The sequence below is a fragment of the Aquarana catesbeiana genome, linkage group LG04, assembly GCF_042186555.1.
Source record: "Aquarana catesbeiana isolate 2022-GZ linkage group LG04, ASM4218655v1, whole genome shotgun sequence".
In the NCBI taxonomy this organism is placed as follows: domain Eukaryota; kingdom Metazoa; phylum Chordata; class Amphibia; order Anura; family Ranidae; genus Aquarana; species Aquarana catesbeiana.
Genome location: NC_133327.1, coordinates 548,542,893 through 548,556,564, shown reverse-complemented (window position 1 = coordinate 548,556,564; position 13,672 = coordinate 548,542,893). Strand labels below are relative to the sequence as shown.

Below are 13,672 nucleotides of genomic sequence, written 5' to 3'. Positions count from 1 at the left end.
GGGAGCTCCTATGCTTATCTCATTATTACACTCTGGCACTAGGGTTGCCACCTGCCCAGGATTCACCCGGACAGTTTGGAATCATGCGTCAGGGTTTCAGACCGCCTGAAACCCGGACACTTTATTCAGACCGGACTATGGCTTCCCAGCAGGGTTGCCAGCTGCAGTTGTGTAAGCTGAGAGTGTGTTTTACTCTCTTTCACACTTTCACACAGATGGGAGAGGGGAGAGGGCTCGATCTGCACCTCTTCCACACACCCCTACCCCTCTGTGTCTGCCCACACTCCAATCCCTGGCTCTGTGGCTCAGAAAAGGGAAGTGGGGGTGGGAAATTTGAAGTCCAGTAGCCTCAGATACATCTGGATGAGAGGTGCTGACTGCCAAAGGGTGAATGAGCTCACCATCCATCCCTGTCTGACTGAATTCTCCCCCCTCCCCCCTTCTCTCTCCTGTCTCTGAGTGAGTACACTGAGGTAAATCAGGGTTTTCAGAGCACCTCTTACATCAGAGTTCCTCTTTACACCAGAGGCCACAGTGTTCCTCCTTACATCAGAGTCCTATCCTTATATCAGAGTTCTCAGTGTTCTCCCTGAAATCAGGGTTCCCAGAGTATCCCTTATGTTATAGTCCCCAGAGTTCTCCCTTACATCAGAGTCTGCAGAGTCCCCCCTTAGAGTGTAAGAAAACTCTGCGAGCTCAGATGTAAAAGGTGAACTCTGTGGACTCTGTGATGTTAAGGGGGACTCTTGTGATTAATTTAGAAATGAATTTAATTTAATTTAAATTTAAAGAAATTAAATTAATTTAGAAATTAATTTAGAAATGTTATTTAATTGCAAAATATATATCGTTTATACTATTAAAAAAAAATAGCTGTGCACCGCTAAAGTGTTCGGGTTTGACTTGCAGAAAAGGTGCCACATGACAAGTAAGTGTAATGTATTAATTACATTTCTGTACCATCTTCTCTGATATAATGTACAGCACTGTCAAAACCCTGCTGTGAATGCAATGGTACTATTAGCTGATCACGTCCAGTCCCTGAACATTAATAAAAGTAGTTGGCATGATAGAAGTCTGTGAGACAAATTACTTCAATGCAAATAACGTGCAAATGAAAGCTGTATCTCAGAAAGGTTAGCATGAAGGTAGATGTAATTAACACCTTATGCTTACTACCTCCAGTTCTTCCTTAATGGAATTACCAAGAAAGACAAGTGTGATGCCTCTCTGCCACTGCTAAGTCCTAAACCTATTTTGATAGCTACTAGTTAAAGTAATACATGACAGACAGCATGGGGCAAACGTCAAAGGAAGAAGACACAGCAGGGCAAGCTTCATGGGGTTCAGTGGTGGTTGAAACTGTTGGCAAATGCACTGGCATTGAGTTGCCATACACAGCTGTGTACCAAGGACGGGCTGGTGGCAGAAGTCCCCCAGTAAAGAGATGAATTGCATGCATGTAGGTTAATTGGGTGACTGTATAGTTCAGTGTTTCTCAAACCTTTTCCAGTCAAGGCACCCTTTAAAATACTGCACAGTCTCGAGGCACCCCATTCAAAAAATGAATCTAATATTTTTACGTTTTGCAACAACATCCAACATTAGAGGTGATTAATTCTTTAGAAGCAAATACACTTTTGCACACTGGTACTGACTAGTATTCCAGCTTTTTTACCCCCTTTTTCCTCATTTTCTCTGCCCCACACAGCTAACATGACCCCCCCTGCTACCATATAGGAGCATGGGGGTGGGTGGGACAAACAAGGAGGGTGTGCTGGTTGCCAATATACACCTTTTCAACCAATGATGTCAAGAAAATGCCCAAGGTTGTAATGCTGCACAATGAAAATCTGTGGCTTTGTGATCACAAATATAAGTAGGCAGTTCTCCACTGACCACCAATGAAAAGGGAAACTTCTCTACTGACAACCATGAAAAATTGCACTACTATTACCACCAAATAGAGAATAGAGCACTAACCATCATGTAATAATGCTGACCACTATGAAAACCAGTGTAAGCAGGCCTTACTCCCATTGATTACCAATGAAAGAAGGCATTACGCTGGTCACCAATGTAAGGAAGCACTATATTGATCACCAATGTAGGGGGGCAGAACACTGGCCACCAATGCCAAGGGGCAAAGCACTGATCGGCAATGTAATAGGGCACTACACTGACCACCAATGTACTTTGGCAAAGATCTGACCACCAATGTAAGGAGGCACAACACTGAGTTTGAATATAAGGGTGGTACTTCTCTACTAATCATCATTGTAAAATTATACTTTTTCCCTGACCACCATTTAAAATATCATTGTCATACAGAGTGCTAGAAATGATCTGCTCCCTTCTACATGATACAAATTTAACAAACATTAACAACCTGTTGGAATAGCAAGCTAAAACAGGGAACTATGGTCCATACTTTATGAGAACGTATGAGCATTTGTCCCTTTGTATATCTGGTGGTACATCTTCTTACTTCCTAATCTCAAGTTGAGAACCCTGCAGCATACCTCCTACAGGCAAATTACATCATGCGCCCATGATACATGACCTCTCTTACTAGACATCTGATAAACGAAACCAGAGCATGTGTAACTGTTTTGTGAAAACAAAACGCTCCTCAGCTAATTTGCTGTGGTTCACCAAAATACAAGATATAAAACAAATGGAAGACATAATAGTTTCTCTAATAAATACAGAGGAGGAATATAGAACCACTTGTGCTTTCTGGACACACTTTACCAGTACTCCAGCCTACTAAAAATGTAAATTCAAATCTACCTGAGTATCATTACAGACCCAATCTCTTGCTACAGTGGTAGCTACTGGTCCTAAGTGTGCTCTGTGGTATATCTGAGCTGAGCCGGACACGTGATTCCCACAATCTTACCTCCTTACTTTAAACGCATTCCCATCCACACACTCCCCCCGCCTTTCTCCTCTTCGACCTGAAAACCTCATACCACCCCAACAATTCCCATGGATCCTTATACCCATAATTTTTCTACCTTTGTAATTAATCCACTTTCCTCCTTAACCGCAGCCCATGTTGAGTGATATTATATGAACATCCACTCCTATTTGATCTAGTTATCAACACAAGTTGCAGTCTTCTCTCTTTCCAAAGTCCTGTGAGGACAATCCGTTGACCCCCATAGACATAACCGCTTACCATTTCTGATTTGTTTGCCCTACAGATGTGGCCAATGGCATTAAAATATTGCTACATATGTCTTTTTTTAACATTCATTGTTGGATTTTTTGTAACGTACAAAAAAACTTTGTAATTAAAAAAATGATCTGCTCTAGGTGCAAAATACACTAGATGCACCACTTGCTGACCATGTTTGGTAGGATGTTTCTTCAATGCCATGTTTCTCCTCTTGAAGACACTATGCCTCAGGAATTGGAAATGTATTTTTCACTTGGCACTAATGCTTTCTGTTGAGTGAGCTGTTTATACTAAACTCCTTTTAACCTCTACTTGGTTTGTATATATCATTCTCTCTCTGCATAGCCTTGCTTCATCTAGCATTGCCTTGTTATTTTGTACACTGGTTTCTCATTTGCATTTAGCTTTGCTTGCATGCATATTTATGAGAAAGATTATGTTTCTTTCTGTGTGTATATACTTTATTGAAATAGCCTCACACCTCTTTGTCTCTTGCTTTTCTTTTAGCATAAGCTAAAAAATAATCAATATCTATTGGATATGTGGGAATGATTACTCTTTGCTCCTGCTTATAGTTTATATATTTTAGTCATTTTGGAAGCCATAAGGCAATGGGTTAATATTAAAGGGAAAATACAAACATTTTCTACATATTTTCCTTCTTAGAAGGCCAACCTAAGAGAAAAAAAACCAATCTTGCAGTGGAGCCCCTGTGCAGTGCGAGGGTAATAGCTTGTTTACTCTATGGGAGAGATACTTACCTTACTCCTTAGGTTCACCCGTTTTAAAATACAGTGACAACTTGTAAATTAGCTTATGTGTCATTATTGGGTTACTATTCACAATGGAAGAAATAGCTGGCAAATTACTATAAAAAAAGAAAAATGTTAGTTTTTTTGTGTAGCGCCCTCCTAGGTAGGTGCTATAGTGAGTGTATATAGTTTGTGGATTCTCTGCTTGACAGGGAGACAGCTAGGCAAATGTACATACTGCCTGCTTAACACAGAGCTGTGATTGTTTAGCAGAGTCTGCTCAATGTGCAATGGTGTTGCTCATGCTGTCTTGATGTTTCACACTGTCCAGTAGCTATGGGAGGTACTGAACAGTGGGAGGAAACCTTGCAGATGAGAGCATGGATGTACAGCCCTGGCCAATTAGAAGGGGATGTGCCCCCAATGCATGCAAGCACGTGAGTTCTGGGTCTTTCTCTACAGAGAGAGAGAGCCAGTGGGGAGGAGGTTGCTGCCTCTCCCCAGCACAGGCTGCCATGCGGCCCCAGGTGAGCGACCTAAGGGCCTGAAACACTGAAGCTGAAATTCATGGTTCTCTTGCAAGCTAACTGAGGGAGGATGTCCATGGATCCTGTCTGGTATCATGGAGGAAGGTGACTTGGGCCCAGGGCCTTGTGAGTACAGACCCCCTAAAGGGATCCTAGAGACTTTTGTTACTAAAATCCCCCTCTTGGTGCTAAAAGTCAGCATAATGGGTGTAAGCTAAAGGGGATACTGGCTAGTGTCTTGAAGAAGCAAAGTCTATTAAATTCCTTCTGCTACAAAGGGACTTGTTCTATTCTGTACAGCCTGCTGCATAGTTCTACTGACAGTCTGATATACAGTTCTATTAAGAAGTTGTCCTCGCTTGTGAATAGTTAATTTGGAGTATCTTACTATATCCCTCCTCCTATTCAAGTTCTCCAAATAAAACATAAAAACACATCCCCCAGACTGGTCATTGGAGATAATGAGCGGAATAGTGTGTGCACCTGTCTGTGTGAACATAAAAAAACATTGTAGATGAGTGCTTGTAAATCACAGCTCAACCAGATGTCTGCAATTGCTCCTATATCTTCATTTGTAATCATCCATAAGCATCAGGATTAAAAAAAAAAAGAAAAGATAAATGCCATAATCCATGCACATTACCAAACACTTGCATGGTTTCTATTAGAGGAAAAGGAACATGACAAATCCTATCATATATTCAACTATATATATAAAGCATTGGTGTTTACATGTACATTAACTAGCAATGGATTAGGGATTCTGTAAAAGTTCAACCCTACCACAGGAGAAAGATGTAAAAAGCTTGATCATTACAAGTTTAAAGTATATCTAAATCTAAGAACAAAAAATGTATATATTTTAGTTTACGAGTCTTTTGATTTAGTGGCTGCATTAGTCTTCTTTTTTCAGACTAAGTACATTTTCCATGAGTATTGATCTTACCAGAAATCCATTGTTCTTGAAACATCCTGTGCACTGAGGAGAAAGCTAAAACATTGTTATCTGTTGTCCCATCAATCTTCTATGAACTACAAAACAACTTTTCTCTACCTAATGGAGATAAGTAGAGGGGAAGCCTAGGCTTCTTCTCCAAGGATACTGTACAGTGTGTCTCCATAGGACATGACGTATGATACTGGCAGAAGCTGCAGGTGAAGATAACTAGGAAAAAGGCCTGAAAAAAGAACTAATGTAGCCACCATGTTTAAATTCATAATGTTGTTAATCCAGGGACTTTCCTGATCCTTTATGAGCAATCGGGAAGTATGGGACATTATTAAAACACAAAAGACAAGACCTCAGTGACATAAACAACAATAAGAACAGCTAGCTTAGTACAGCAGGAAGGGGTCGAAACATCTGAAAGGTGTTATTGCTGGCTTTCTTTCCACTCACCTCACCTGACTCAATGGGGTTGATATACTAAAGGCAAATAGAATGTGCCCTTTGCAAATGCAGCTGCACTCATTTTTCCCCAGATCTTAGTGAATGTGGTATAGGATCATTTTGTAAAGAATACCCAAGTGCAAGGAAGAAAAAACATTTTGGCTTGCTTATGAATGGATGGTGGAAATCAGAAGAGCTTCACCATGTTCCCTGAGCTCTGGGAAAAATTAGTGCAACCGAACTTGCAAAGTGCACAGCCTATTTACCTTTAGTAAGTCAACCACAATATCTAGGTGACAGGTGTCAGGCATAAAAACAGATAGTAAAGGAAAATCTCTCCAATGTGGATAAACCGTGACAGTGGTTCTAGCCCCTCACCACTATACAGACAAATATGATTTGTATAGTGTTGTTGATTGCCGTGTTGTGCTTTATTTTTCATCAACGTTCTTGGAACAGAAAAGTAAAGAATTCAATTAGGACATAGTGACAAAACTCATTTATTTATGTTGATTTTTGTTCCAGTTGTTCTTTGAGCCTTGGTATCTAATTAGCCAGCTGGTCAATTAGACCAGCCTTCAAAATTTCTGCTCGCCTGCTCACATTTGGCGAGTGGAAAATGATTGAGGGAGAACGTGGGCTGCCTCGGGAGGGGCAAGCACCACCAGCAGGCAGGGTTGAATGGGAGCTGTTTTCCCAGCGATCGGCCAGAGGAAGAGAGAGGAAGAGAGAGGAAGAGGAGAGCCGGCCTGGATCATCACAGAGTGAGGATCGCCCAATGTGACCGCTTTCATTCGAATTGCGGGTTCGCTTGCCATTACACAGAGTCCTGCCTCCTGGTCCAGCTCCTTTGATAGATAGAACACCGGGCCAATGCTGGGACATGTGACATCTATCAAAGGAGGTAGGACTGTGTGTGATGATGAGCACCCAGCAATTCAAATGAAAGCTGTTACAGCAGGCAATTCCCGCTCTGTGATGATCCGGCCGGCTCTCCTCTTCTTCCCCTCTCTCTTCCCGTGAACTGGTCAAGCTGCATTGGTGGGCACAGGTGAGGCTGCATTGATGAGGACAGGTGAGGCTGCATTGATGGGCATAGGCGAGGCTGCATAGATGGACACAGGTGAGGCTGCATTGATGGGCACAGGAGAGGCTGCATTGATGGGCACAGGTGAGGCTGCATTGATGAGCATGGGTGAGGTTACATTGATGGGCACAGGTGAGGCTGCATTGATGGGCACAGGTGAGGCTGCATGGATGAGCACAGGTGAGGCTGCATTGATGGGCACTGGTGAGGTTGCACTGATGGGCGCAGGTAAGGCTGTACTGATGGACACAGGTGAGGCTGCAATGATGGGCACACAGGTGAGGCTGCACTGATGGGCACTGGTGATACTGCATTGATGGGCATAAGTGAGGTTGCATTGATGGGCACTGATGAGGCTGCATTGATAGGCACTGGTGAAGCTGCATTGATGGGCACTGGTGAGGCTCCATTGATGGGCACTGGTGAGGCTGCATTGATGGGCACTGGTGAGGCTGTGCTGATGAGCACTGGTGAGGCTGCATTGATGGGCACTGGTGAGGCTGCATTGATGGGCACTAATGAGGCTGCACTGATGGGCACTGATAAAGTAGTTGTTAATATTTTTTTTGTAACTTAATTCTGCATAAAACATTTAAGTGTAATTTCATGAGATAATTTATGAGGGTGTGTTTAGGGGCGGAATTAGGGGCAGGGCAGGGTATGGGTTGGGTGGGGCAACTGGTGGCGAGTAACACTTAAGGCCTGGCTAGTAGCTCAGAACTTAAAATTTTGAGCCCTAAATTAGACCATAATTGAGAGGAGAGGCAGTGCTAATAAATCTTCGAGGATAGATGGATACAAAACCAAAATATCAAATGGGGGATCGCAGAAAAGGTAAACTGCTGGTAGTGAAGTGTTTTGGTCATTTCACACCTTTGGTACAAATACAGTAGGAATAAATCTGAATACAAATTATTTAAAAAATGCTTAAGCTATAACAAATTGTATAGTCATAGATCCATTGCAAAGAAAGCACAAAAAACAGAATTACCTGGAATGTGAGGACAACTCACTAAAATCTCCAATGCTTCCATCAGCTGTGTGGTAACTGTGGACATAATAAAGGTTTTCATGGTCATTATCTGGCATTGCATCGTCTGAAGAGTTATTCCATGGAACCATCTGTTCTGCTATATGGTGTGATCTGCTGCTTGTATGAAGTACTGAAGCCATCGCTTGTGAGGGCATGCTGCATGGTGCTGTATCAATCCCACTATCTGTTGAGGCTCCTTTGATATAGGTTAAGCCAAGTAATTCAGGGTCCATGAGGTCTCCAGAACAGTATGACTTCTCATCACTATTGCTAGATGCACTGCTGGAAAGTGTATTACTGCTTGAATGGGTCAAACAACTACGATCTGTAATCTGAAACATTTACATAAAAGAATACAATATAAGTAGGTATCAGAAATACATTTACAGTACAGTAAATTACATCTTTACAATTCACAACAAAACAAATTTTCTAATCACATTTTGCTTGTAAAACTTTAGATATATTAATGAAACCCTGTGTTTTCATGCATTGAAAGGTTTCACAAGAAGGGCCCTTTTTATCAAGTTGGTACAGTAGGGTTGATTTTCTAAAACTAGAGTTTACAAAATTTGGTGTAGCTGTGCATGGTAGCCAATCAGCTTCTAATTTCAGCTTGTTCAATTAGGCTTTGACAACAAAAAACTGGAAGCTGATTGGCTTCTATGCACAGCTGCACCAGTTTTAGTCAATCAACCCCAGTGTCTCTCATCATGATTATATTATGTATAGTAAAAGTACCCTCTTGCCAGTTTATCCAAAGTATCCATAAAAGTAAGCATGGCTACCACAACAGTGTCAATAGTTAAATCATTTATATTTTAGACTGTTTTGTATAAGATTAACTGTTACCAAAAACAAAATTCTGTCGTGACAGCAATAAAGTTGCATACAAAAATGCCTACCAAGTTAAAAGGCACTGGAGGTACCTCTGTCAGATCCCCTTCTGCAATATGAATATAACCATAAAGTAATTACATTTAAAAAATGTTTTTGTTTTCTGTTTTTTGCTGCTACACATCGGGGTAATTTCACTTCACTGCCTATCCCTTAAGAACAACAGGAAGTGAATGCCTGGATTCTTCTCTGGGAGATTTGAATGTTTGCACTTATTGGGACTACAATATTTACCTTCCAGTGGTTGGTGCACGTATGTTTTTCACATTATTTTTTTGTATATATTGTGAGAATATTACCATTTATTTATTTATGTATGTTTATGTTGCAGATTATTATTGAACTGTGTGTATCACAATTTTTGGCCCTGAGCAGTAGCGAGTCAGCAGGAGTAGTGTCACTAGGCCCAACTCCACATAAAATTTAAGAGAATCACAGCAGTCCTATTTTTTTGTTATACTGCAGTAAGAGAGAGGATCAGAGCCAAACAGAAAAGCAAACACATTTTTTAGCCTGAAAATTATTTTATTTCTTTATTTGTTATATGCTTGAGACTAAAAAATAATAGCCATTAATGTCTAAACCGCTGGCAACAATAGTGAGTACAGCCCTAAGTGAAAATGTCCAAACTGGGCCCAAATTGTTAATATTTTGTGTGGCCACCATTATTTTCCAGCACTGCCTTAACCCTCTTGGGCATGGAGTTCACCAGAGCTACACAGTTTGCCATTGGAGTCTTCTTCCACTCCTCCATGATGATATCATGGAACTGGTGGACGTTAGAAACCTTGCGCTCCTCCACCTTCCATTTCAGGATGCCCCACATCTTCTTCAGCAAGGTAGTGGTCGTCTTGGAGGTGTGTTTAGGGTCGTTATCATGTTGGAATACTGCCCTGTGGCCCAGTCTCCGAAGGGAGGGGATCATGCTCTGCTTCAGTATGTCACAGTACATGTTTGCATTCATGGTTCCCTCAATGAACTGTAGCTCCCCAGTGCCGGCAGCACTCATGCAGCCACAGACCATGACACTCCCACCACCATGCTTGACTGTAGGCAAGATACACTTGTCTTTTTACTCCACCCCTGGGTGCTGCTACACATGCTTGACATCATCTGAACCAAATAAGTTTATTTTGGTCTCAGCAGACCACAGGACATGGTTCCAGTAATCCATGTCCTTAGTCTGCTTGTCTTCAGCAAACTATTTGCGGAATTTCTTGTGCATCATCTTTAGAAGAAGCTTCCTTCTAGGACGACAGCCATGCAAACCAATTTGATGCAGTGTGCGGCATATGGTCTAAAAACTGACAGGCTGACCCCCCCACCCCTTCAAACTCTACAGCAATGCTGGCAGCACTCATACGTCTATTGCCCAAAGACAACCTCTGGATATGACGCTGAGCACATGCACTCAACTTCTTTGGTCGACCATGGCGAGGCCTGTTCTGAGTGGAACCTGTCCTGGTAAACCGCTGTATGGTCTTGGCCACCATGCTGAAGCTCAGTTTCAGGGTCCTGGCAATCTTCTTATAGCCTAAACCATCTTTATGTAGAGCAGCAATTCTTTTTTTCAGATCCCCAGAGAGTTCTTTGCCATGAGGAGCCATGTTGAACTTCCAGTGACCAGTATGACAACAAATTTACACTGTTATACAAGCTGTACACTCACTACTTTACATTGTAGAAAAGTGTCATTTCTTCAGTGTTGTCACATGAAAAGATATAATAAAATATTTAAAAAAATGTGAGGAGTCTACTCACTTTTGTGAGATACTGTATATATATATATATATATCTATATATAGATACATAGATAGATTTATCTATAGATAGAGCCCAGCCCTGGTGGTGCCCAATCACCCACAGGGATCCTTTAATATGAGACCTTCAGGGTTCCACTCTTGGGATGACCCTCTACCAGTTCTTTCCCCTCTAAAAACCCCCAAAGGTAACCCAGCCTACAACCAACCTGCGCCCACAGCTAAGGAACTCACATCCCCAAAGTGTGCAGGAATGTTCCAGGGGAAGTTCGCATTGGTCAGAAATAATGCATTGCCCATACTGGTGCATATCTTTATTAGACAGTTCAAAGAAGCAAGGTTCTATTGTTCAGCCACTCCCCAAGTGGCGGCACAACAGCTTGGTAATGTAGCAAAAGAGTTACAATAAAGCCCTTAAAGAGAGAGTGTCTGCTGAGAGAAACCTGTGCCCTAGCCTACTAGGGTAAAGTCCAGGCATCCCCAAACATAGGACATGGGAGGGGAAGCATCTGTGCATCACTGTGGGTTGCATCTCTCCTACCTGTAGGTTACCTCTTCCCATAGACTGAACTAGCCAGGCTCCACCCTCTTAGCCTTTTATATCCCTCCTGCATCATTATTGCCTGGCAGGGAAAATGCCCAGCAACCTGGGGGTGGGATGAATGAAGACAGTGACATCTAATTGGGACCAGTGGAGCTGCATTGATAATAATTGACAATACTTCTGCAATTTCCTACAGTATTTTATTGTAATGTGTGTTCTTGAATTAAAATTGCTTTGACATAGCAACTGATCAATGTGTGATTTGAGCCCTAAGTTCAGTTTGTCTCTCAGATCAGAAGTTTCTTGTTTGCCCCTGAGCAATATGGAAATTGTAATGACCAATAACCAATGACAAAAAAGGGAGTCATTAGAATATTCTATTTTATTGTCATTGTTCATAAATTCCCGCATTTTAATGAATAAGAGAAAATATTATCCCTATAAAACCCATGGTTGCTGAAGTGTCTAGGTCTTTCAGGTATACCACACAAGATTTAGCCCTGGGGCTAATAAAGCACATCTCACTACAGAAGAACTGTCTTGAATTTACCTAAAGATTGTTAACCTACAATGATCTCTGTTTTTATCTTTATTAAAAGACAATGTATATAAAAATATGCTCATGTACAAATATACATTCAAGGATTTTTTATGAAATCTTAACAATCATGTGTGTTTGCTTGCACATTATTAATAGTGTTGCTATTTATATATCATAACCTATAAACCTTAGCCTGAATTTCATCAAGAGTAGTAAATGGAATATCAAAACTTGCCCTTAGCTATAGGAAATAAGATAAAAGAAGTAGCATAAGCCATTCTAAACAATAAAGGGACTGCATCAATCCACAATATCTTTGCAGTGTTCAGATGTGTTTAGCCCTAGGTAGCCAAAGAGATTTTTTTCTTTATATATATATATATATATATATATATATATATATATATATACATTTTTTTTTTTTTTTTTCAGAGAATAGGTGCAGGAACTCAACCATGCCCTGCACACATCCCGGGCACCTGCACCCCCCTCCCCCCCCCAATCCTGTACTCAGTGCTCAGTGCACTTATGTTTATTGATAAAAACAAACTATTAGCACTTCTATTTCTAAAGGCATTCTTAATTTACAGCATTTTTTCACACCTGCCTAAAACGTACTAGATAGATAGATAATTAGATAGATAGATAGATAGATAGATAGATAGATAGATAGATAGATAGATAGATAGATAGATAGATAGATAGATAGATAGATAGATAGATAGTAGAATATACTGTATACACATGTGGTGTGTATAATGCATTCAATGTTTATTTATTTATTTAAGAAGCTAAGGGGATTGGCATCCCCAGAAAGCTATGGACTTACTGTAAATATAAAAAGCAGTATCTCCCTGGAGGGAGCTGTACAATAAGATACAAGGCCATTCTGTGAAGCAGTAACAGGTATAAATTTAACTTGTGCTACTGAGCTCTGTAAACAGATTTTTTTTTAACAAACCAGATAAGAAGACAGAGGTATACATGTTATATGGAGCCTAAAACTCCACCTCCTGACAAAAATATATTTTCCTATTTATCAATGTAAGAGTCACATGATCTTCCAGTGGACACTATAAACAGCCATGCAGGCATGTTCCCTGTGCTGTCACTATCAGGAAACAATTTAAGGAATGATATGCATTAGTTGTTGGTGTAATTGCATATAGATAGGAAGAAGCTACAAAGAGGCTAGAGGAGGTCAGTACAACTCAATACATTATATTCTTAGAAAACTAAATGTCATCCAGTTAAGTTTTACATCTAATTTAAGGACTGCTACATTCCAGGACATATATTTGTTTTAACATTACATGGATTTAGAACAATAAAGTGGTAAAGGATATTAAGTATTCTGTGCCCATATGAATAAAATGTGATCATATGTAACAATATTCTAGTAATAATGTATTCATTAATAACATATTCTACTAATAATGACACATTCAGACAAAAGGCTGCAGCCAATGTGAGCCACTGAAAACTTGCATAGGCTAGGTAAATAAAATAATTATTAAAATGTAAAAAACTAAAAATAGCCTTTCTAAAAAAATAGCTGTAATAGCATGAGTGAAGTAATTAGTCTGAACCTGACTTAGACCTAGAGCTGGACAATTCATTGTATTAAAAAAAGCTGTGCAGATTTGGCAGTCAGCACCATCATTTTAAACCATTTTGCACCATGTGTATAGCAGTCCAGTGCTTGGTGGGCTCATGGATGGTTTCCAAGCCTCCTTTGTACCTGCCCACACTTTGTAACATATCTGCCAATGCTATCAAAATAAGCAGATCTAGTACTAACAACAACAAGCCATACAGCTTGCTTTACCCTATACGTTCCTGGGTCCTGGCTTATTTACATAAGTTACATAGTTACATAGTTAGTCAGGTTGAAAAAAGAAACAAGTCCATCTAGTTCAACCAAAAAAAATACAATCCCATATACACAATCCTTCAA

General features: G+C 40.5%; 1 protein-coding gene across 3 annotated transcripts in view; it reads right to left on the bottom strand.

The window, feature by feature from the left end:
- SIPA1L2 (signal induced proliferation associated 1 like 2) overlaps positions 1-13,672 on the bottom strand; it is a 330,522-nt gene that overhangs the window by 55,470 nt on the left and 261,380 nt on the right. For all 3 annotated transcript variants that reach the window (XM_073627936.1, XM_073627938.1, XM_073627937.1), the window contains one exon: positions 7,932-8,305. In XM_073627936.1, the coding sequence (XP_073484037.1) occupies positions 7,932-8,305 (374 nt within the window). The remainder of the gene's footprint in view (positions 1-7,931; positions 8,306-13,672) is intronic.